Source organism: Dromiciops gliroides, chromosome 3, assembly GCF_019393635.1.
Source record: "Dromiciops gliroides isolate mDroGli1 chromosome 3, mDroGli1.pri, whole genome shotgun sequence".
NCBI classification, from domain to species: domain Eukaryota; kingdom Metazoa; phylum Chordata; class Mammalia; order Microbiotheria; family Microbiotheriidae; genus Dromiciops; species Dromiciops gliroides.
This window is the reverse complement of record NC_057863.1, coordinates 330,628,326-330,648,975: the sequence shown is the minus strand read 5'-3', so window position 1 is coordinate 330,648,975 and position 20,650 is coordinate 330,628,326. Positions and strand designations below refer to the sequence as shown.

The following is a 20,650-nucleotide window of genomic DNA, read 5'->3' as shown; positions in this document are numbered from 1 at the left end:
TTTATTCAATCAAACTATTGATGGGGGGGTGGGGATAGAGAAGGATGATGGAAAGGATATCTGTCCTGATTTTAACAGTTTCATTCAAAAGCTTAACCATTATAAATCGATTGCCATGATAAGAACAAAAGAACTTAAAACCCTCTAACACCAAAGCAAACACTTAACTTGCTTGCTGAACAGAGAGAAATGCCAGCCAAATACACCACCAATTCAGATTGTAAACAGTGAGATGCAAGGGACAGAAAACTTCATTTAAAAGCAGTCTGGTGAGAGATCCACATAAGCAAAGTACTGGGGTCATAGATTTAGAGATGACAGGGACCTTAGAGGGCACTGAGACCCAAAGAGGTGAAATAGCTTCCCCAGGGACATACAGCCTTAACTGTCTGAGACAGGATTCAAACTCAGATCTTCCTGACTTTAGTTTTGTGTTCTATCTGCTGTGCCACCTGGCTTCCCTAAGTCATCCTGAAGGCATTTATAAAGGAAACTGGAAGGACAACAAACAAATGAAAGTTAAAGATCCGTAACGATTCTTGTTATGAACCCCTTACTATCATGGACAGTTGATGAACTTATAGAGGAAATACAAATGATGTGAAAGAAAACAAAAGTTGAAAAAGTAACTGAACTAGACTTAGTACTTACACAAAGGAAGACCAGCCTATGCTGTAAGTCATAGAGTTTTGAGAACATTAAGGGTCCAATTTTCTAGATATATGAAGAGGTCAGAAGAAGGGGGGAAAGCCACAGATCTTATTATTACCCCAAAATAAGGCAACCAAGAGCACACAGCCACTGACCCACATGACTACTTTCTCATCTCTATAAAACTTTCCAAGCATCATCTATGAAAGCAGTAAGGACTTTGTTAATGAGAGTATTAGAGAGTATTAGAAAGGAATGGTCAGGTCTTTACAAGAGATATTCCAATCTACAAGCACATGTTAATTGCTTACTGGTACCGAGCAGTATCCTCAAAGAGTTTATATTCATTCATATGGTCAAGACCAATCTTTACCATCACAATCAATTTTTCAAATGTAGAAAATATATAATTCTACTGCACTTATGTGTTGATTATAAGGAAGGATTTGATTTAATAAAAATACTAGCTTAAAAGCTCTGCTCAGCATATGTGAGAATTATGATTCCTTGAAAGAGATAATTAAAGACCCTATGATTGTTAATATCAAGGCAAATTAAAAAAACAGGAAGATAGCTGCTTTCCAAAGGTTCTCTACTGCCATTGAGGAGATCGAGCACAGAGTTTAAGTCAAGAACTATGGATTTAGCAAAGTCTTCCAGATGCTCCTTTTCAGGAGGACACTGTGCTGACTACATCAAACCCTAAAACACTGCAGAGCATGCTAAATGAGATCTATCATTATTCTGAAGCCTTTAACGATACACCAGGACCAAGTGGGTAAAAAATAGCTCTTATCCAAACTGTAATGCAAAGTGGAAGGACAACCTATAGAGCAGCATGTGTAGGTATACTATGAATATAGGACACAAAATTGAACAAGAGTAAGGGAACAAGCTGGATTAGAGGGGTTTTTATTTGTTTTTAGTAACCTCAGACTTCTCCCCATAAAAAAAAATGGCCCATATTTTTCAGACCATTAGTCTTTCTCTGTTGTTGCTTGCTTCAGTCATGCAACACTATAGCCTACAATGTACTGCATTTGTTAGAAGGGAGATACAGAGGGTTGTGGTGGGCATGCACAGGTTATAGCACATGGAGTTACAAAGAAGAAGTGGTATAAAGTATGTCATGAAAGAAGTTATGTGCAAAATATGTGCTGGTCATGAAATTTGAACAAAGTATAACTAGTAGGTAACCCACATGCTCCATTGTAGTAAGCAAGGAAAGCCCCTCTAGCGTGTCGAGTGGGTCTCCTGTAGTGAATTTATGGGAAAATACCCCCCCCCCCGAAAAAATCTCGAAGAATAGTCCTCCATAGATGGGTCATGATCAGCATCATTGAAGGGAATAGCTATCTCAGTGACACTATGGATCCATTGGAATATTTTAATGTATTAAGCTCATTGGGTTTTGATTTAGAAAGGATGTTAAATCTAACGAAACAATTTCATTTAACAAGTGGAAGCTGAGACACAGTGAGATCGACTTGCTTAAGATCACACAGCTTTTCAGTGTCAGGGCTAGGACTGGCTCCTACTTCTTCTGGCTTCAAACCTAATGTTCTTGCTATTTCTCCACAGAACTTCCTATAAATAAGAATAGGCTTTTTCTTAGGTTCATGTCATTCAGTGGAGTTCTGGTGTTGGTATAAAATAATTGGGGCAGCTAGGTGGCGCAGAGGATAAAGCACTGGCCCTGGATTCAGGAGGACCTGAGTTCAAATCCGAGCTCAGACATGGCACTTACTACCTGTCTGACCCCGAGCAAGTCACTTAATCCTCATTACTCTGCAAAACAAAAGGAAAAGAACCATATATACTGTCCCACTCCTCTCCTCTGCCCCCTGTTCCCCTTCCCCGCAAATCCCCTAATTTGAGAAGAAAAGTATTAACCATTATTTTTCTTGCATTCATCTTGTAGGCGTGTGTGAAACTGTGTTAGTAATAATAGGTCACATTAATATTACAGTGCCTGGCATAGAGTAGGCACTTAATAAGTGCCTGTTCATTGATATTGGAACTTTTAAGTTTACAAAGTGCTTTCTTTCCATATTGTCTTTTAATCTTTATTATTTTATACTTCCTTTAGAAGAAGGCTTTATTTAGGGCATCTCATATATGTACACATTTGTTTTAAGACATTAGATTATGTATCCATGATTGTATATAATGTATATACTTGAAATAGTCCTTGCATATTTTTTTAATGTAATCTTTTCTTCCTTCTCTTTGACCTATTGCCCCAGTAAACTTTCTCTCCTAGAGTCTTGTTTTACTTCTCCGTGTTTTGCTTTGGGTTTTGTCATGCTTTCAGCTTTTTGCTGTGGCTTCTGCTAAGAAAACAAATGAACCTGAAGACCTTGTGTCCCTAGCCTCGCAGTGAAGAGAGTCAGGGGAAATTGCTGCAGTTTAAACCCCAATTACGCAGTTACATTTTTCACTGAACTCATTCTGTTCACTTCTATGTCATCTCCATTACAATATAGCTAGATCCCAAAACATGGTTTTACTTAAATCTTGTGTAAAATCCTGAAATTTGGTTGCAGAAACACAACATGTGAAACTTTCAGGAAAGCTGTTTATCAACTAAATCCTTGCTGCTAAAAACATATTCCTTGTTAGTAGGCCTATGAATTTCAAAAGATAATTGCAGCTATATAAATGTAAATGAATAAATCCTTTCTCTTGAGGCAAAACGATATATCTGCCTTCTGACAGCTCAGACTTAAGAAATCAGTAGGGAGAAGAAACTTTCATTTAAAAATGTGTTCCAAACATATTTATATTTAGAAAGAAGAAAAATAACTCTCCCAAAATTATGCCATTTCTAAGCCAGCTAAAATCAAACCTGTATATACCATTCTGCACCTAGAATTGCAAGCCTGAATCTATAAATTATAATGTTCCATAAGGGAGCATGTGTTATGTGTATGCACACATAGTTGTATGTGTATGATTTTGAGACTGGATATAACATTTCAGAAAGCATATTAATTATATATTCATTATGTTAAGCACAATATTAAATATTAACTTCATGATGGTTATATTAAAAGCCATTTCAAATCTTGACATGTTCCCTAAGCCCACAGATTGCATAGAAAATAAAAAATATTTCAAAATTAAACTTGGAATTTCAAAACTAAACCAATTGTTATTTATTTTAACATTGCTTATGTTATTAAATTAACTCAGTACCTTCCAGTGTCCAAAGTGCTAATCAGAAGGTCCTGATGTTTCATTCCTATGAAAAAAAAGAAAATAACAAATTCTTCCAGATACCAGCAAGACTTCAAAGAAACATCCTTTTTTCTCTTTACCTAAAGGGTAGTCTCAATGGAACATAGGAAAACCATTTCAAAATCAATACAACAGTTGTTTATTCATTGTCTACTGTCTGTTCTGTGCTGTCAAATTGAGGAGATTTAAAAGAAAAATAACACACGGTCTTGTCTTCTTAGAAGCCCAACAATCTCCTTTATAAGCAAGCTGTCATTAAGTGGCCAAATAACAGACCCAGATAAGCTTAGAGTAGAGAGAGAGATTTATATGGACAAAAATACAGTTGAGGAAGTCTTCACACAAGAACCAGGACTTGCTGAGCCTTAAAAGATCATAGGATCGGGGCAGCTAGATGGCACAGTGGATAAAGCACTGGCCCTGGATTCAGGAGTACCCGAGTTCAGATCCGGCCTCAGACACTTAACACTTACTAGCTGTGTGACCCTGGGCAAGTCACTTAACCCCAATTGCCTCACCAAAAACATTTTTTAAAAAATTAAAAAAAAAAAAGATCATAGGATGTATACAATGGCAGGAGAGAAGGGGCGGGGAGTCATTTCAAGAAGCATACATCAGCAGGAATGTGAAGGCAAAGCCAGAAAAAGTCCTCAAGGAGCTCCCATTCTAACATTTGGCTATTTGAAGTCATTCCTGGCAGAAGGCAAAGCCGGTAATAGGAGTTAATAAGATCTGTACAGAGGACTGGTGTGTCAGAAAAGATGATGGCACAGTATCTCTTCGTATCTTCTCACATTAAAAAAAAAAAGCCAGCACTGTTGTTTGCAAGAGATTCTCTCTCACATGCATTTATTTATCTGACAATAAATATATCCTTAGTGCATCCCATGTGCAAGGCACTCTGCCAGGGGATGGGGAAGAATGACAATCCTAGTTTTCATGAGCTACACAGTGTATAGTATGGAAGGTAAGAAAGGACTGACAACTTCACCACAAAGTTAGAATGTGAAAATGCACAAAGACAGATTTTTAAGTGCTATGAAAATTCGGGAAATGCAAAAGAAGTTGCTATGAAAGTAGGGTAGGAGAAATTTGTTCTAAAGGAGGGGGAAGGGGGAACCAGACCTAGGTGTTGCAGTGGATAGAGCACTGGCCCTGGAGTCAGGATGACCTGAGTTCAAATGTGGCTTCAGACACTTGACACTAGTTGTGTGACCCTGGGCAAGTCACTTAACCTTCATTGCCTCTCAGAAAACAAAACAAAAACAAAGCGGGGATGGGGAGGAGCAATAAATCAGGTAAGTAGTGATAGAAAAGGTAATTGATCTGGGTCTTTAAGGGTAGGTTAAAACTCGTAGAGATAGGAGGGCATTCCATTCCAAGAAGTATTTCCCAAAGGCAATCAATCTGGCCTGTTTTCTTCATGCCTGAGCAAATCTATGGAAGTAGGATGGCACAGTTTGGCTAGAGTGTAAGGTATATGAAAGGGCCAAATTAGAGAGGTTCTAAATGCCAGGCAAAGAAGTGTGGATATTTTGGGATGCCCAATTAATTCTTTCCTCTACGCTTCACCTCCCAACCTCATTCTCATCTAAGCCTGTCCTTTATATTGCTGCCAGAGTAAGATTATTTTTTAAAATCTGCTTACAGTACTCATTAGCTCAAAAAAATTAAGGGCTACTTATTTAAGTATCACTTTAAATTCAAATTCCTTTGCTTGGCATTCAAGGCCTTCTGAATCTGGCACATTTTACCTTTCCAGCCTCATCTCCTGTTACTCCTCTCTAACCATCACACTCCAGCTAAGCCGGAGTCTGCTTTCTCCCTTCTTCCCTCCCAACCCAAACACACAATGTACTCTCAATCCTTCATACCTTTTTTCATGATGCTTAATTATACTAGAAATAACCTCTTCACTTTTCATCAATTAAATTCCTTCATTCTGTTTTGTTTCCTATGCCATCTCTTCTTGTAAGGGGCTAAAATTCTAGCTGATGCCACCTGCTGGAGACTTACTGTAGTGTTAAGGGCTAAAATTCTAGCTAAACTGTCTAAAATATCCAATGAGTGGTCGCCAATAAATTATAAGCTTTAGCAAGAGTTAGACTTTTAAGCATTTATTAAGGAGAACAAGAATTTGGTAAAGAGAGAGAGAAAGGCCTAGATTCCTATCTATTAAAGGGAGAGCACATTTCTAGCTCCGCTCTCCACCAGAGTCCAAAGGAAAGAGCGCGAGACTGAGCGCGCCAGTCTCTTCCTTCCTCCTCCCACTCGCCCGCGTCACTTCCTCATGCCAAAGAAAAGACTCCTGGTCTTGCCCTCAAAGACCTTCCCTTCATGGGCGGAACTCTTCTACAGTAAGTCTCCAGCAGGTGGCGTCATTCCAATCGTTACAGTAGGAAAGCTCTGCCACTCTTCTATGAAGGGTTCTCTGATTGCTTTTCACTCCAAATTCCTCTTAAATTCCTCCTTAAATATCTACCTCTTGATTTTCTTTCTGATGCACTTATTCTCCTATAAATTATAGCTATATAATTAGCCTTCAGGCTCCATGAGGATGGGGCTTATGGCTTTATCTAAATGTTTAATATCACCTAGTGTATAAACTTATCATCGTATTCTCTGCACACAGTAGGTGTTTCATGCATGCTTCTTGATGAATGGATGAATGAGGAGTGTGGAGGTTTTTGGACATGGGAGCACCATGATCCAAGCTATCCTTTAGGAATCCCACAGCAATGATACAGAAGATAAAAAAAGGAAGGAGATTTTTAGACAGCATGGGATAATGAATGGCAAGAGCTGTTTGGACCTGAAGTCAGAAGAGCTAAGTACAAGCTCTGGGACCTTGGACAGGTTACTTGAACTCAGCTTTAATGGCCTCATCTGTAAAATGAAGTAATAGCATCTACCTGTTATGTGAGCAAAGTGCTTTATAAATGTTAGAGCATGATATAAATATGAGCAACTATTAAGCCCAAGAGACTCATTCAAAAGACATACTTCACGTGAGAGGAATTGAGTAACATTTGTAGAGGTTATAAAATACCTTGCATTTATACTCTCTTCTTTAATTCTTACAATATATATAATTTTTTTTTAAGGGCAACAGGGTTAAGTGACTTGCCCAGGGTCACACAGCTAGTAAATGTCAAGTGTCTGAGGCCGGATTTGAACTCAGGTACTCCTGAATCCAGGGTCGGTGCTTTATCCACTGTGCCACCTAGCCGCCCCCATAATATATATAATTTAAAAAGCACTGGTTGTGGATGTCCTACATCTGACACTCATTAGCTGCATGATTCAGGACAGGTCACCTAACCTCCAAGATTCAGCTGCCTTTATTTACAAAGTGAAGATAATCCTATTTGAGTGGTTATGGGAAAGGGTTTTATAAGTTATATAATGTTCTATAGAGTAAACTATTATTGTTATTTTTTTTTTTTTTTTTGGTGAGGCAATTGGAGTTAAGTGACTTGCCCAGGGTCACACAGCTAGTAAGTGTTAAGTGTCTGAGGCCGGATTTGAACTCAGGTACTCCTGACTCCAGGGCTGGTGCTCTATCCACTGCGCCACCTAGCTGCCCCTATCATTGTTATTTAATGTACACATTATTCCCAGTTCATGAGAAGAAATTCCATGATTTTTTCTCAAGGAAGTAGAAAGGAAACAAGCCTTTGAGTGCTACTAATGTGCCAAACACTGTCCTAAGTGCTTTACAAATAGCTAAGTTACTCTCACAACAACCTTGTAAGGAAGGTGCTTTTTACTACCTCCATTTTACAATTGAGGAAACTAAACCAGACAGAGGTGAAGTGATTTATTTGCCCAGGGTCACACAGCTAGAAAGTGTGGGAGGCTGGATTTGCTTTCAAATCTTCCTCCAGACCCAGCACTTTATCCATTCTGCCACCCTAGCTGTCTCTAGCTAGTAAGTAGTAGAACTGAGAATCAAAATCCAGTTCTTCTGGCTGCAAGTCTATTGTTCTTTCAGCCACATTATGTTGTCGAGAGAGAGAGAGAGAGAGAGAGAGAGAGAGAGAGAGAGAGAGAGAGAGAGAGAGAGAGAGAGAGAGAGAGAGAGAGAGAGAGAGGGAGAGGGAGAGGGAGAGGGAGAGGGAGAGGGAGAGGGAGAGGGAGAGGGAGAGGGAGAGGGAGAGGGAGAGGGAGAGGGAGAGGGAGAGGGAGGGCGGGCCTTGTTTAGGGTGACAGTAATAAGGAGAGACAATGAAGGCCAAGTCTAGAGCAGGGCTTCTTAAACTTTCCACTTTTAAAACTTTTCCACATTTAAAATCAACCACCTCTCTGCTGAGGAGATGGAAATGTGTTTCATCATTAGTCTTCTGGAATCAAGATTTGTTATTACATTAGTCTGATAGTTTTTAGTTGCTTTTCCTTTATGCTGTTGTGATCCTCATGCATATTATCTTTCGCTTTGTTTCTCTGTTCTCCTTTGCATCAGTTCATTCGGGTCTTCCTTGAATTCTCTAAATTCCTTATATCTGTACTTTTGTAAAGCAAAATAATATTCCATTATGTTAGCATGCCACAATTTCTTCAAGCCTTCTTCTGTAGCCACCTACTTTGTTTGCAGTTTTATGCTGCCACCAAAAAAGTGCTGATGGACTTTTGTTATATATAGGAATTTTTTTCTGTGTCCTTGACCTCCTTGTGGTTTATGCATAGCAGTCAAAACAACCTGGGTAACTGGATATGAGCATTTTAGTCTCTTTCCTCATAATAATTCCCTGTTGTTTTTTGTTAATGATTAGACTATTTCATATTTATAACAGCAGTGCCTTAGTGTACCTGTCTTCCCACAGCCACTCCAACAGTGACTATTTCCACCTTTTATCACAAATAATTTGATGAGTGTGAAGTAAAACTTCCATTTGCTATCATTTCTAGAGTAGTTAGTGGGGGTTTTTGTGGGGAGAGGGAAGGGTTACATCTTGGGGCTCAGGTTATTTACTCAAAAATTGTATTTACTAAGTTTCAGTTTAAATCAATTTTAAAATACTTCAATTTATTGGCAGTCTTCTAGTAATTTATCTGATGTAATCCCTTTCATTCTTCTTGGTTTGAGGTGATGGGGAAGTAATGTGTAAACTTAGCCCAAATCACTCCATATTCTAAAACCTGAAAAATAAGAAGCTGAATTCTGTTTGTTATATCATTGCAGTCAGACCCTGTTCTTTGAACATTCATCAAAGCAGTGTTCACCTCCAGCCTTGAATACTTTACCCTGTAAATTTTGTCCTTTTGTCCTTTTTGCCACACTACTCCCCAACCCTGAGCAGTCCTGACATCAGTTGTCTCTGCTTCAACTCCTGAACCAAAAGCCCTGCTAGAAAGAAATTGTGAAACCTTACTGATTTGTCCATTACAACTTTAAACTTTTTAACTGAGCTCTCATAACTACTCAGCGGTCAATTTATTCATCTGTATCCCTTCTCTACTCACCATAGAAGCTTTTGTAAACCTCCTGTCTCCTCAAGTCTTCAACTTTACCTCCCTCTCCCTCCCCTCCCCCCACCCAGCAATGAGGATTATGTGACTTACCCAGGGTCACACAGCTAGTAAGTGTCAAGTGTCTAAGGCTGGATTTGAACCCAGGTCCTCCTGAATCCAAGGCTGGTGCTTTATCCACTGCACCACCTAGCTGCCCCCTGCTCTCTCTCTCAATAAATATTACCTCCTCCATTACTGAAGGGATTGAAGCCATTAATCATGAACTTTCTTTTTTTGGGGGGGGGGTAGGTGAGGCAATTGGGGTTGAGTGACTTGCCATGGGTCACACAGCTAGTAAGTGTCAAGTGTCTGAGGTTGGATTTGAACTCAGCTCCTCCTGACTCCAGGGCCAATGCTCTATCCACTGCACCACCTAGTGGCCCCAATCATGAACTTTCATCTCCTCACCATCATACCTCAAAACTATGCTACAGTCTCTTTTGTTTCAGTTTCAAATTTTGAGATGATCTTCCTTCTGGCCAATGCTAACCTTTCCACTGTTCCCTTTGAATCCTGTGCCTCCCATCTTCTCTGAGCTGGAGCACCTATTTTACATTCCCATATAACTTTCTTTAATGTGCTTGCTACTTTTACTTGAAAGTCCAACCCAACACATCAAACAAAATATGCTAAAACTAAACTCATAAATTATCCCTCAATCCCATATTCCCTCTCTGTATATTTTTTATTGATTGTACCACCCTCTTCCTGGTTTAACCAGACTCAGAATTTTAGAGCCATCTTTCACTCTTCCCTTTCTCTCCCAATAAGCTGCCAATTGGTTTGTTGTTTCTTCATCTACAGTGTTGCATATGTCTCCTCTCAGTTTAGTTCAAACATTTATTAATGCCACAGGTACTTTTATGCTGCTTAGATACTGAGGATAAAAAAACAAAACTATCCTCCCTCAAGAGCTTACATTCTACTTGGGATCTACAAGAAGGAGGTATAAGGTAATTTGAGGAGGGAAAGAACACTAACATCTAGGTAGATCAGGGAAGTGTCATCCAAGTTGAGACTTGAAAAAAAAAGTAAGAATTCTGAGAGGTGAATATAACGAATATTGGCTATAGAAGATGACTCATAGAAATGTGTAAGTTCAGGGGCAACTAGGTGATGCAGTGGATAAAGCAAAGCACCAGCCCTGGATTCAGGAGGACTTGAGTTCAAATCCAGCCTCAGACACTTGACACCTACTAGCTGTGTGACCCTGGGCAAGTCGCTTAACTCTCTTTGTCCCACCCAAAAAAACAGAAATGTATAAGTTCCTTAGACTAGAACAAAGTACAGAAAGGAAAGTAACATGAATTGAGTCTGGAAAATTAAAGTATGCAGAACCATAAATGACAGGCTGAGTTATTCTAGACACTAAGGAACCATTATTGGGGGGGGGGGGGCCGTGTTGAGCAAAGGACCTGTTCCTTAGGAAGATTACTTTGGTAGTCAATATGTGTGATGAAGTTGAGGGAGAGACCATTTAGGAATCTGTTAGTCAAGGCAGGAAGTAAGAAGAGATTCAACTATAATAGAAAGAAGTTTGTGAGAAACATTGTGAATATAGGCCATCATATGAAGAGTTAAATCTAAAGACCTGGGGAGGGGGGGGGGGGGCAGGCAGCTAGATGGCGCAGTGGATAAAGCACCAGCCCTGGATTCAGGAGGACCTGAGTTCAAATCCAACCTCAGACACGTGATACTAGCTGTGTGATCCTGGGCAAGTCACTTAACCCTCATTGTCCCGCCCCCCCCCCAAAAAAATCTTAAGACCACCTGCAGCCAGCTTTGTTCAGAGCCTCCTCAGTGATAGCCCTATCTCTAGTCTCTTCCTTCTCTAGTCCATCCTTTTACACAACTACCAAATCAGTCTCTCTAATGTTCAAGTCTGACTATGTATCTCTCCTGCTAAAATATTTTCATTGGCTCCCTGTTGCCTCTAGAATAGAATACAAACTCCTAATTCTGGTATCTAAATCCCTTTATAATCTGACTTCTGCCTACCTTTCTACTTTTTGCAATCAAACTAAACTAGTTTTACTTTTCTTCACCTCTAACAAGAGATGACAGACAGGCTGAAGTTTTGGTCATTTCATTGATCATTCATTGATCATTTCATTGATTATTAATTCATTCCATGTTGATTCCTTCATATTATTGTAGCAAGAGTATAAACTGTTCTCCTGTTCCTGCTCACTTCATTGTGTATCAGTTCAGCTTTACCTAATGGAGTGTTGTTAGACTAATTTATATGAAATTCCTTTACTCGGGAATTTAGTTAACATTTTTTTAAAAATTGTTTTAAATATCTATGGAACCATCAGGAAGAGTAAATTCTCTAGCAAATAATTGGCCTTGAACCCTTGGAGTCAAGTCTTATATTATCGTTCCAGCATTTTACTTTCTAAAAATTTTAACATTTACTGACATTTTGTTTTTATGTTTTTCATTTCTTCCCGTATTCAGCAAGCCACTCCTTATTTAAAAAAAAAAAGAAGAAGAAAAGTAATCAAGGCAATTCAGCCAAACAAGCCAACACAACAACTGACTGAATATATGTAATATTCAACCTCTGTAGCCCCTCACTTCTTCAAAGAAAGAAGAGAAGCCCTTTCTTCTCTGGGGCCAAATTTGATTATTTTAATTAATCAACAAATATTTATTAAGCACTTCTTATTTACTATGTGCCTAAGATGTAAAGACAAAAATCAAAATTTTCCTTGTCCTCAAGAAGTTCATATATTTTACCTTGTAGGACTTCTATGAAAATAAAATGATGCATTTTAGGCACCTTAAAGTCTCTGACATAAATGTCCACTGTGCTGTTGGTAATATGTACATTTATAAGCATATAAAGAAAATGAGAGCTTTGCAATATATGCTCATTTTGGTAAACTTTCTCAGGTGAGAAATAAAAGGTAAAAATACACAAAATAAGTACAAGGTAGTTTGTAAAGGGAGGGCACTAACATCTTAGAAGAGTTAGGAAAAGCTTTGTGTAGAAGGTGATACCGGAGCTGTGAACAGGAACACCCCAAAACTTCTGGAGTCCAGAATCACAGCCTCAGACACAAGCTGAAACTTGGCTGACCATATTAAAATAGCTAATTATCACAGTGATTTTTCTGAGGTGAAAATTTCCTCTAAAATACATGCCAAAAGTAGTCATCCTACTAGGCATCCTTTGGCAAACTGTCTTCCTTTGGCAGATGATTCATTCTTTTTTTTTTTTTTTTTTTAGTGAGGCAATTGGGGTTAAGTGACTTGCCCAGGGTCACACAGCTAGTAAGTGTCAAGTGTCTGAGGCCGGATTTGAACTCAGGTTCTCCTGACTCCAGGGCCAGTGCTCTATCCACTTCGCCACCTAGCTGTCCCGGATGATTCATCCTTGATTTCCTTGTCATCATCACTACCTAGTAGCAGCAGCAACAGCGTTATAATAACAGTTCAACAAAATTGCATTACCAGTTGTTCTCCAGTCTCATTCTATATTCTCTTACCTCTGGCCACTCAGAAAGACTGATCCCTCTGTGTAAAACATACTTTCTCCTCATTTCTGGCTGTTTGAAATCCTTCTCTTCTTTTACAACCCCCCTTCCTTATGTGGCAACTCATCTATGAATCCTTTCTTGTTTATCCACCCTCAACTGAAAGTTATCTATTCCACCAAATTATACTAGATCATTTTGTCTTGATCTCTGCTCAGCCCCTACCACATTCTACATTTTGTCATAACTTATTTTTGTATTCCCCCTGGTCTTCAGTACACTGTTAGCTCGAAAATGGTGCTGTTTTTCCTCATAATTCATTTACTCCCTTCCTTGCTCAAATATTTCACTAAATAAACTCAAGTGGCCAGGCAAGAAAAATTATTTCCTGAGGTACTGGGATAATTATTTGCAAAGCTACTGTCTGAAATTTGTTACATTGTGGAAAACTGGAGAAGAGTCCAAAGACCAGAAATAGGCAGATGTAGTCTTAAGGAAGGAAGAAGGAAGGAAGGGAAAAAAGAAAGAAAAAGGGAAAAGGTAGATTCTAGAATCTGGTGTGTTTTTCATGTCAGGAAAGTCAACTCAAGCACAGGGGCCTGCACCAGGATGGTGACAGTGTCAGAAGCGGGGAAAAAACAAACAGATAAACCATCTGTTTACTATGACATTCTATGACTTTAAATATCATGGCGGGGTGGAATATGCTAATCACCAGGAATTGAAATAGGTTTGCTAAAAGCAAAGCATGTTAAACTAAAGTCCATTTCCTCTTTAATGAACCATATTGGTTGGCAAAGACTTAGTATATCTGGTTTTTAAACATATCATTTTCCATTATATCCTATGGTGAATATGGTGAAACATGGACCAAATAATAGTACCATTAGGTGGATTCGCAACTGATCAAATAGCCATATACAAAAATTGCTAATTATTTGTTGAGTCACCTGAAAGGAACACTGTGGTAGTATTCCACAAGACTGTCCTTGGCCCCACCTCAAGCCCTTGTTTTTGTCAGTGACTTTGAAGGAGTGCTTATGAATTATACAAATAAAACCAAGCCAAAAAAGAATAGCTAATCTCTTGAATGAGACTTGTATGGTTCAACACTGTCACAGAAGACTAGAACACCAAACTAAAACCAAAAGATAAATGTTAAGTAGTTAAATGTAAAGTACTAAATTTAAATTGTAATACATGATGGAAGAGACCGATTTTCCTAATAATTAATGTAAAAACACAACATCAATATGAATCCTCAGTGTGATGTGGCTTCCAAAAACACAGCATTCCTTGGTCTCCCCCCCAAAAAAAATATCACATTTAAATCATAGGAAGTAAAAAGCTGACTATATTATACAATGATCAGACTATATTTAGATTACTATCTTCTGTTCTTGATGCCACAATCACACTAGTTAAGTATAAAGGACATCCAAAGAAAGTTAATTTGAATAGTTGATTATGAAAATTGTCTTAAAAGTTTGATTCAAGGATTCACTAGCCTCGATTCCAGTTCATTTCCAGCCCTAAATCTGATATTATGAACTAGGATGATAGAAATATATAAATATTTGGAGGATGGGAAAATGAGACAGATAATAAAGGGAGTAAGTTTTTCTGTGTGGTTCCATAATTTAAGAATAAAACTAAAGGATAGGCATCACAAAGAGGCAAATTTTAGCTTAGCACAAGAACTAGAGCTTTCTGAGAAATGGCAGCATGGAAAGAATACTCAACTTGGAATCAGACAACCTTGGTTCAATTCTTAACACCTTTGTGTAACCTTGACCCTGTCATTTAAACTGGTTTAACCAGTTTCCTCATCTGTAAAACAGGGGCAAAATACCTACAGGATGGCTTAAAGGGTAGAGTACTGGCCTTGGAGTCAGGAAATCTTGTCCTTAAAGGTAATAAAAGATGGAAATTGACAAGGTTGGCGAGAAGGCAAATGCACTAGTACCTGGTTGTTATTGACTATAAATTGGTCAAATCATTCTGGAAAACAGTTTGGAATTATGTGAGACAAGTCTGTCAACTGTTAATTCCCTTGGACTCAGCAATACTGCTACTAAGTATATAGGCATGTAAGTATATATAGGGAAGTCAGTGACAGAAAGGAGAAGTGCTCATAGATCCCCAAATGTTCTTGCAGTACTTTTTTGTGATTAAAATGTGTGTGTGTGTGTGTGTGTGTGTGTGTGTGTGTGTGTGTGTGTGTGTGTGTGTGTGTGTGAACAAAGTCAGACCCATTGATTAGGGAATTGTCGGATAAATTGTGTATTAGTGTAATGCAATTCTACTATTTACCATAAGTATACATAACCTTTTACTGTTGCCAAGTTTTTTACAACCCCAACATTCAGTTATGCAACCCCATATGGGGTTGCAACCCACAGTTTAAGAAGCTTTGATTTAAGCAAAAACATCACAAACAGGGAGCCAAACTCGGGTTAATTACAGTGAGCATTTATTGTCTCAGAATACAAATGGTAAAACATGCATCTCTTCACACAAACTCATTAGGTTGCTGTGAGGATCAAGTAAGATAATATAAAATATTTCATAATCATAAATCAATTTGTAATGTGAGTTGTTATTTAATAATAATGGTGGCCAAGTCCTGTCCTATACATAAATACATTATACATTTTGCTTATATACATACTTAAAGGAAAAAATGTAGGTATATGTAAGTATACACTGAGAATTTCTATTCTGATAAAAGTAATTTAAAAATTTTTTTTATCGTTTTCTTAGATCTTTGTCACTTTGTTGTCATTATCACACTAAAAACTCATGATAGTTTCATTTTCCCCTCTCAATGAGTTTTGCTATATTATAGTCAATAGAGATATGACCTTGAAATCATAAAGACGTACATGTAAGGCCTATGTCTGACAAACTAGAATGTGACCAGAAGAATATCACTTAGCCTCTTGGTACCCCCAAACAATTAACTAAGACAGAAAGTTAAAGAGAATGTATTGATCTTCATTAATAGAATAATTTCATCTGGAACTCCTTACCGTGAATCACAAAGGTCCATTGTTTTGCTTTTTTTTTTAATGCACAGGTATAAATATTATTCCAATAAACTTTTAAAATATATCTTCAAGTTTCTTTCCTTTGACACTAAATAACATGACTAATGTGTCCTTAAACTTTACTAAATGAACAAATATACAGAAAATTTCAATGGAAATTAATTGAAATTAAATAACATCCAGTGAATAGCACAGCAAAATCTTAAGCAGTGAAAGGCAAAAATTACTGATACATGGTTTACATGCGTTTATATGTCAAGAAGTTTTAGCCCAACTATCCACACAGATAGTATTAAGTACTTGATAGTTTATAGAATCTGAACAGTCTTGTGGGAAATTATACAGTGCTTTAATGACTGCAAATTTCTCCCTGAAACAAAGACCCATCTTTTTACATTTAAATTCTATTGGCATCTTTTGTTTTAATGTCACCTTCATTTGCCAATATGTTCCTTGCCCCCTTCTGTTCCCAGAGATCATTCCTTTATAACAAAGAATAGCAAAAGGGGAGAAGGGAATCAGTTCAGCAAAACTAACCAACTCATTGGCCAAGCCCAAAATTATTTGTAGTGTTACACAACCATCACCACCCCCGCCATCACTCTGTAAAGAAAGGAAGGCGTATTTTCATGTCTCTTTAGGTGATTTTAATTTTACAGTGTTCTGTGTGATGATCTTATTGCTGTTTTATCCATTTACGTTATTGTAGTCATTGTGGTTCTATCTGCTCTGCATCATTTCAGAAAAATCTTCCCATACTTCTCCATATTCATTGTTTCTTTCAGTGTAATAATATTCTATTGTATTCCTGCAATACATAGTGTTTAACCATTCCCCAGTTGGCGGGCATCTACTTTGTTTACAAGTCTTTGCTTTAAAAAAAAAAAAGGCACTGTTATAAATATTTTGCTATGTAGGGACCTTTGTTCTTATCATTTATATCTGCTCCTTGTTGTAAATGCCTAGCAGTAAGCTCTCTGCATCAAAGGATGTGGACCTACAATCACTTTCTTAGTTAATAGGGTTCCAAAAACCTTTCCACAATGGTTGGGAAATGTTCAGAGTTCCACCAACTGTGTATTAGTTTCCCTTGAAAAACCATTATTACCTGATTGGACCATTTACTTCAGCCTGAGTACAACCTCACTTCCTTTCCAAGTACATTCCCTTCAAAGTAATCTAATACAACCATTCCCTTCAGAGAAGAGGGCCCACTTAACCTTAGTTATTCACAAGGCTCCATTCTATCATTCCCCAATTGGCAGTCCAGTATGTAACTTCTTTTTCTTCTTGTTCATTGTTTTGTGAATCACTGATAACCTCTACACATTATGGCCATTAATAAATATTAATTATTGTCTGGTTGCTTGGTTCATATAGTAAAAGCTCAAGGAGGGAGAACCAAGAATTCTTGAGGGCTAAATAAAGACTCGAGAACTAGCATGAGAAAAGTAATTCCAAGAAACAGAGAGAAAGAGACTACATACTGACATGACCTCCATGCCTTGGAGAGAAGCCTGTGCATCTAGAGTGCCCCACTAGGGAACCATGTGTATTAAGGAAAAAGAGTCAGATGAAAAAACACAAATGGATGGAATGTTTGAAACAGACACAAACACACACACACACACACTCACATACACTAAAACACTGAGGGGAGGACAATGTAATTACATAGCCCCTCAGAAAAGGAGGCTAGCAATAGAAAAGAGATGGAGACGAGGAAAAAAAGGAGGATTGGCAAAACACCAGAGCAAACTAGAATTGTATTTGAATTGTACTGTAATGTATATGTTGGTGAAAGCTGGCATCTACCAAATCAGAGGGTTACTGGACTCTGTAGCAACACTAAGTTGCTACAGAGTTGTGCATCTGTATGATCCAGGATAGTACTGTAAGTCTGAGAAACTGTAGAGCTCCCTGGGGAGGGATGCCCAGGTATCCCAACAAAGATAAGGGCTATATGACTCTTAAAAGTTCTCCTTTGAAAAAAATTTTTAAATAAAAATTTCTCCTTTGGCAGTGATGGGGGAAGAGGTACCTAAAGTACTAGCAAAAGTCTGAAAAGTTTAAGTACTTGAAGAAGTGAGAAGTCACAATAATATGAGGTAAAATGAGGGGGTAACATGGTTTTCTGAAGAGACAATAAGCCTAAAGAAGTAACCAGATGGGAAAGTGTGATAGATCAAATCTAAGGAGAAGAGTAATCTGCCCTGCTAGTAGGATAGGCCTTCTAAGTTTTTCAAGGGAAAACTTCTAAGACTGTTGTACTGGGGAGCATTATAGTCCCACGTAAGCACATAACCACCTGATAGGCCAGAGATGGAGGGAGGGATAAGTGGGCCACTTAAGGGGCTAATCATTCACTTGGGGAAAAGCCATGTGACATTTCTTCACACATATAAAAGGAGAAATCAACTTTTAACTCTCTTTTGTAACTGACCCCTCTGGGCTCATGTGGCATGGATTCAATCTTGGGGCCTCTCTCACAGAAACTCTGACTCATTTTACTCCCATTTCCGCAGTGAACATTAAAATATGTCTGTGTCTAGGTATGCCCCCAAAAGGGGGGGTAGGCAGAGAAAAGGAATCATCAACTCTTCTGCAAGCACTCAGGGTAATATGAACTCAAATATAGGACCAGCTCTGTTTAAGCTGACAAAACAACATTGAAAGGACTAGATGAAAGCCTGTAGACAGTCAACAAGGAGTGTGCACCTACCTGTTTGCCATTGTCTGCATCTGTTTATTTGCATGTGGGTTTATGGTCTGTTCATCCTTCGAGCTCAAATCTCTCTTTTTCCATAAAGCCTTTCCAAGCCACTCTAGCCTACAGTGATCCTTCTCCCTCTTCTGACCTCCTTTAGTATTCATTGTCTATATGATTCCTTTAGCAATTAATCATAAAATCCTAGAATTGGAAGAGACTTCTCATCATCTGACTGAAGTAGAAATCTCCTCTAAGATCTCCAAAATGAGAACATGCTATCTTGAGGTCCACCATTCCACTTCTAATCAGCTCTTATTTGTAGATAGTTTTTTGTTTGTTTGTTTGTTTCAGTACAATTTACTGAAATCCATTTCCATATAACTTCTTAGTTATCTCCTAGGACCAAGCAGAACAAGTTAATTCCCTTTTCCACAAGACAACCCTTCACATATTTGAAGACAGCTATCACATTTCCCCCAAGTCTTCCCTTTTCCAGGCTAAATATTCACATAGCTCTCAACTAGTACTTCCACAGCATGGTTTGTAATTCCCTCACCATCCTGGTATTCTTTTTTATATAAACTCTACCATGTTGACATTTTTCTTAAAACGTGCACTTGGGAGCAGCTTGGTGGCACAGTGGATAAAGCACCAGCCCTGGATTCAGGAGTACCTGAGTTCAAATCTGGCCTCAGACACTTGACACTTACTAGCTGTGTGACCCTGGGCAAGTCACTTAACCCCCATTGCCCCACCAAAAAACAAAACAAAACAAAACCGAGCACTTGCCTGACAGCAGAGGTGTGTTCAGGCTAGGGCAGAGTATCATGAGCCTCTCACATCTCTTATTCTTAATGATACTTATTTTAATGGAATTTCATACTCATTTTTGGATGCTATGTTACCTTGATAATTTATTTGTCTTTGAATTTACAGTTCACTATAATCCCCACATTCTGTTCACATAAATCATTTAGCCACATCTGCCTTGTCCTGCCCAGGTGCAGATAATTTTTTTAATATTAGAGTCTTACACTTACCCCTTAAAATTGTATCTGATTAGAATGAGCCCTTAATCCCACCCTGTCCTTATACGCTGTCCCACATGGTAGCCAGACCTTTCAGAGCAGTGCCATCCCTGTACTAGAGCACTCTAGAATTTTGCCAAGAACCAAAGTCAAACTCACACTGGCCTAGAAGAATCTAGTCCATATTCTTCCCCTTTCTGAAAAGTGGTACATTATGCCTGCCTCTATTCCTGAAGACCCTCTTCCATTCTCCACAATTTTTCAGAAATCACCAACAACAATCCATCAGTCACATCTGCAAGTTCTTTCAGTGCCCTGGAATGTACTTTTGGACCTGGTGACTTGAACCTCACTGAGAGCATTTAGCTCTTGCCATCTCTTCGGTCATTGTGTATCCTTTGGTAATAATGATAATCGCTCCTATTTCTATAGTACTTTTCACAGTTTACAAACTATTTTTCTCACAGTCACCATGTGTAATAGGAAGCATGAGTAGTAGCATACCCATTGTACAGGTGAGGAAACTGAGGCTCTCAGAAGTTAAGTGACTTGCCCACAGGTCATACGTAGCAGAGCCTTGATTTGAATCTAAGGTTTCCAGGGCTCAATCTGTTTACTGTACTGCTTCTCTTAAACACATGCACGCACGCGCGCACACACACACACACACACACACACACACACACACAGATTTATATTAACAAAATATTTTACATACATTGCCCCATGTGACCACCATAATTGGCTAATGAGGTAGATGTTGAAAAGTTGTTTCTCTCTTTGTGCCAGTATTTAACGTTCCACATGTTTATATCTTCCCTATTGGATTATAAGCTCCTTAAGAGCAAGGATGGGGCCCATAATGATTAACATAGTATCTTAATCCTCACTGCTAATCATTAACTGTTTGTTATGTTATTTTTGTGTTCATTGTGGGTACAGGGCTTTTCCATCTGCCTATTCTGATGTGTGTGTGGA

The 20,650-nt window shown here is 38.4% G+C and overlaps 1 protein-coding gene across 5 annotated transcripts in view; it reads left to right on the top strand.

Annotated features, from left to right (window-relative positions):
* Positions 1-20,650, top strand: part of GSK3B (glycogen synthase kinase 3 beta) — a 279,430-nt gene that overhangs the window by 246,090 nt on the left and 12,690 nt on the right. For 2 of the 5 annotated variants that reach the window (XM_043990488.1, XM_043990491.1), the window contains one exon: positions 19,938-20,073. The exons of 2 other annotated variants lie outside the window; for them this stretch is intronic. In XM_043990488.1, the coding sequence (XP_043846423.1) occupies positions 19,938-20,038 (101 nt within the window). In that variant the 3' untranslated portion in view covers positions 20,039-20,073. Of the gene's footprint in view, positions 1-11,862; positions 12,052-19,937; positions 20,074-20,650 lie in introns of those variants that run through there. One more of the 5 variants, XM_043990489.1, reaches the window with a different exon arrangement.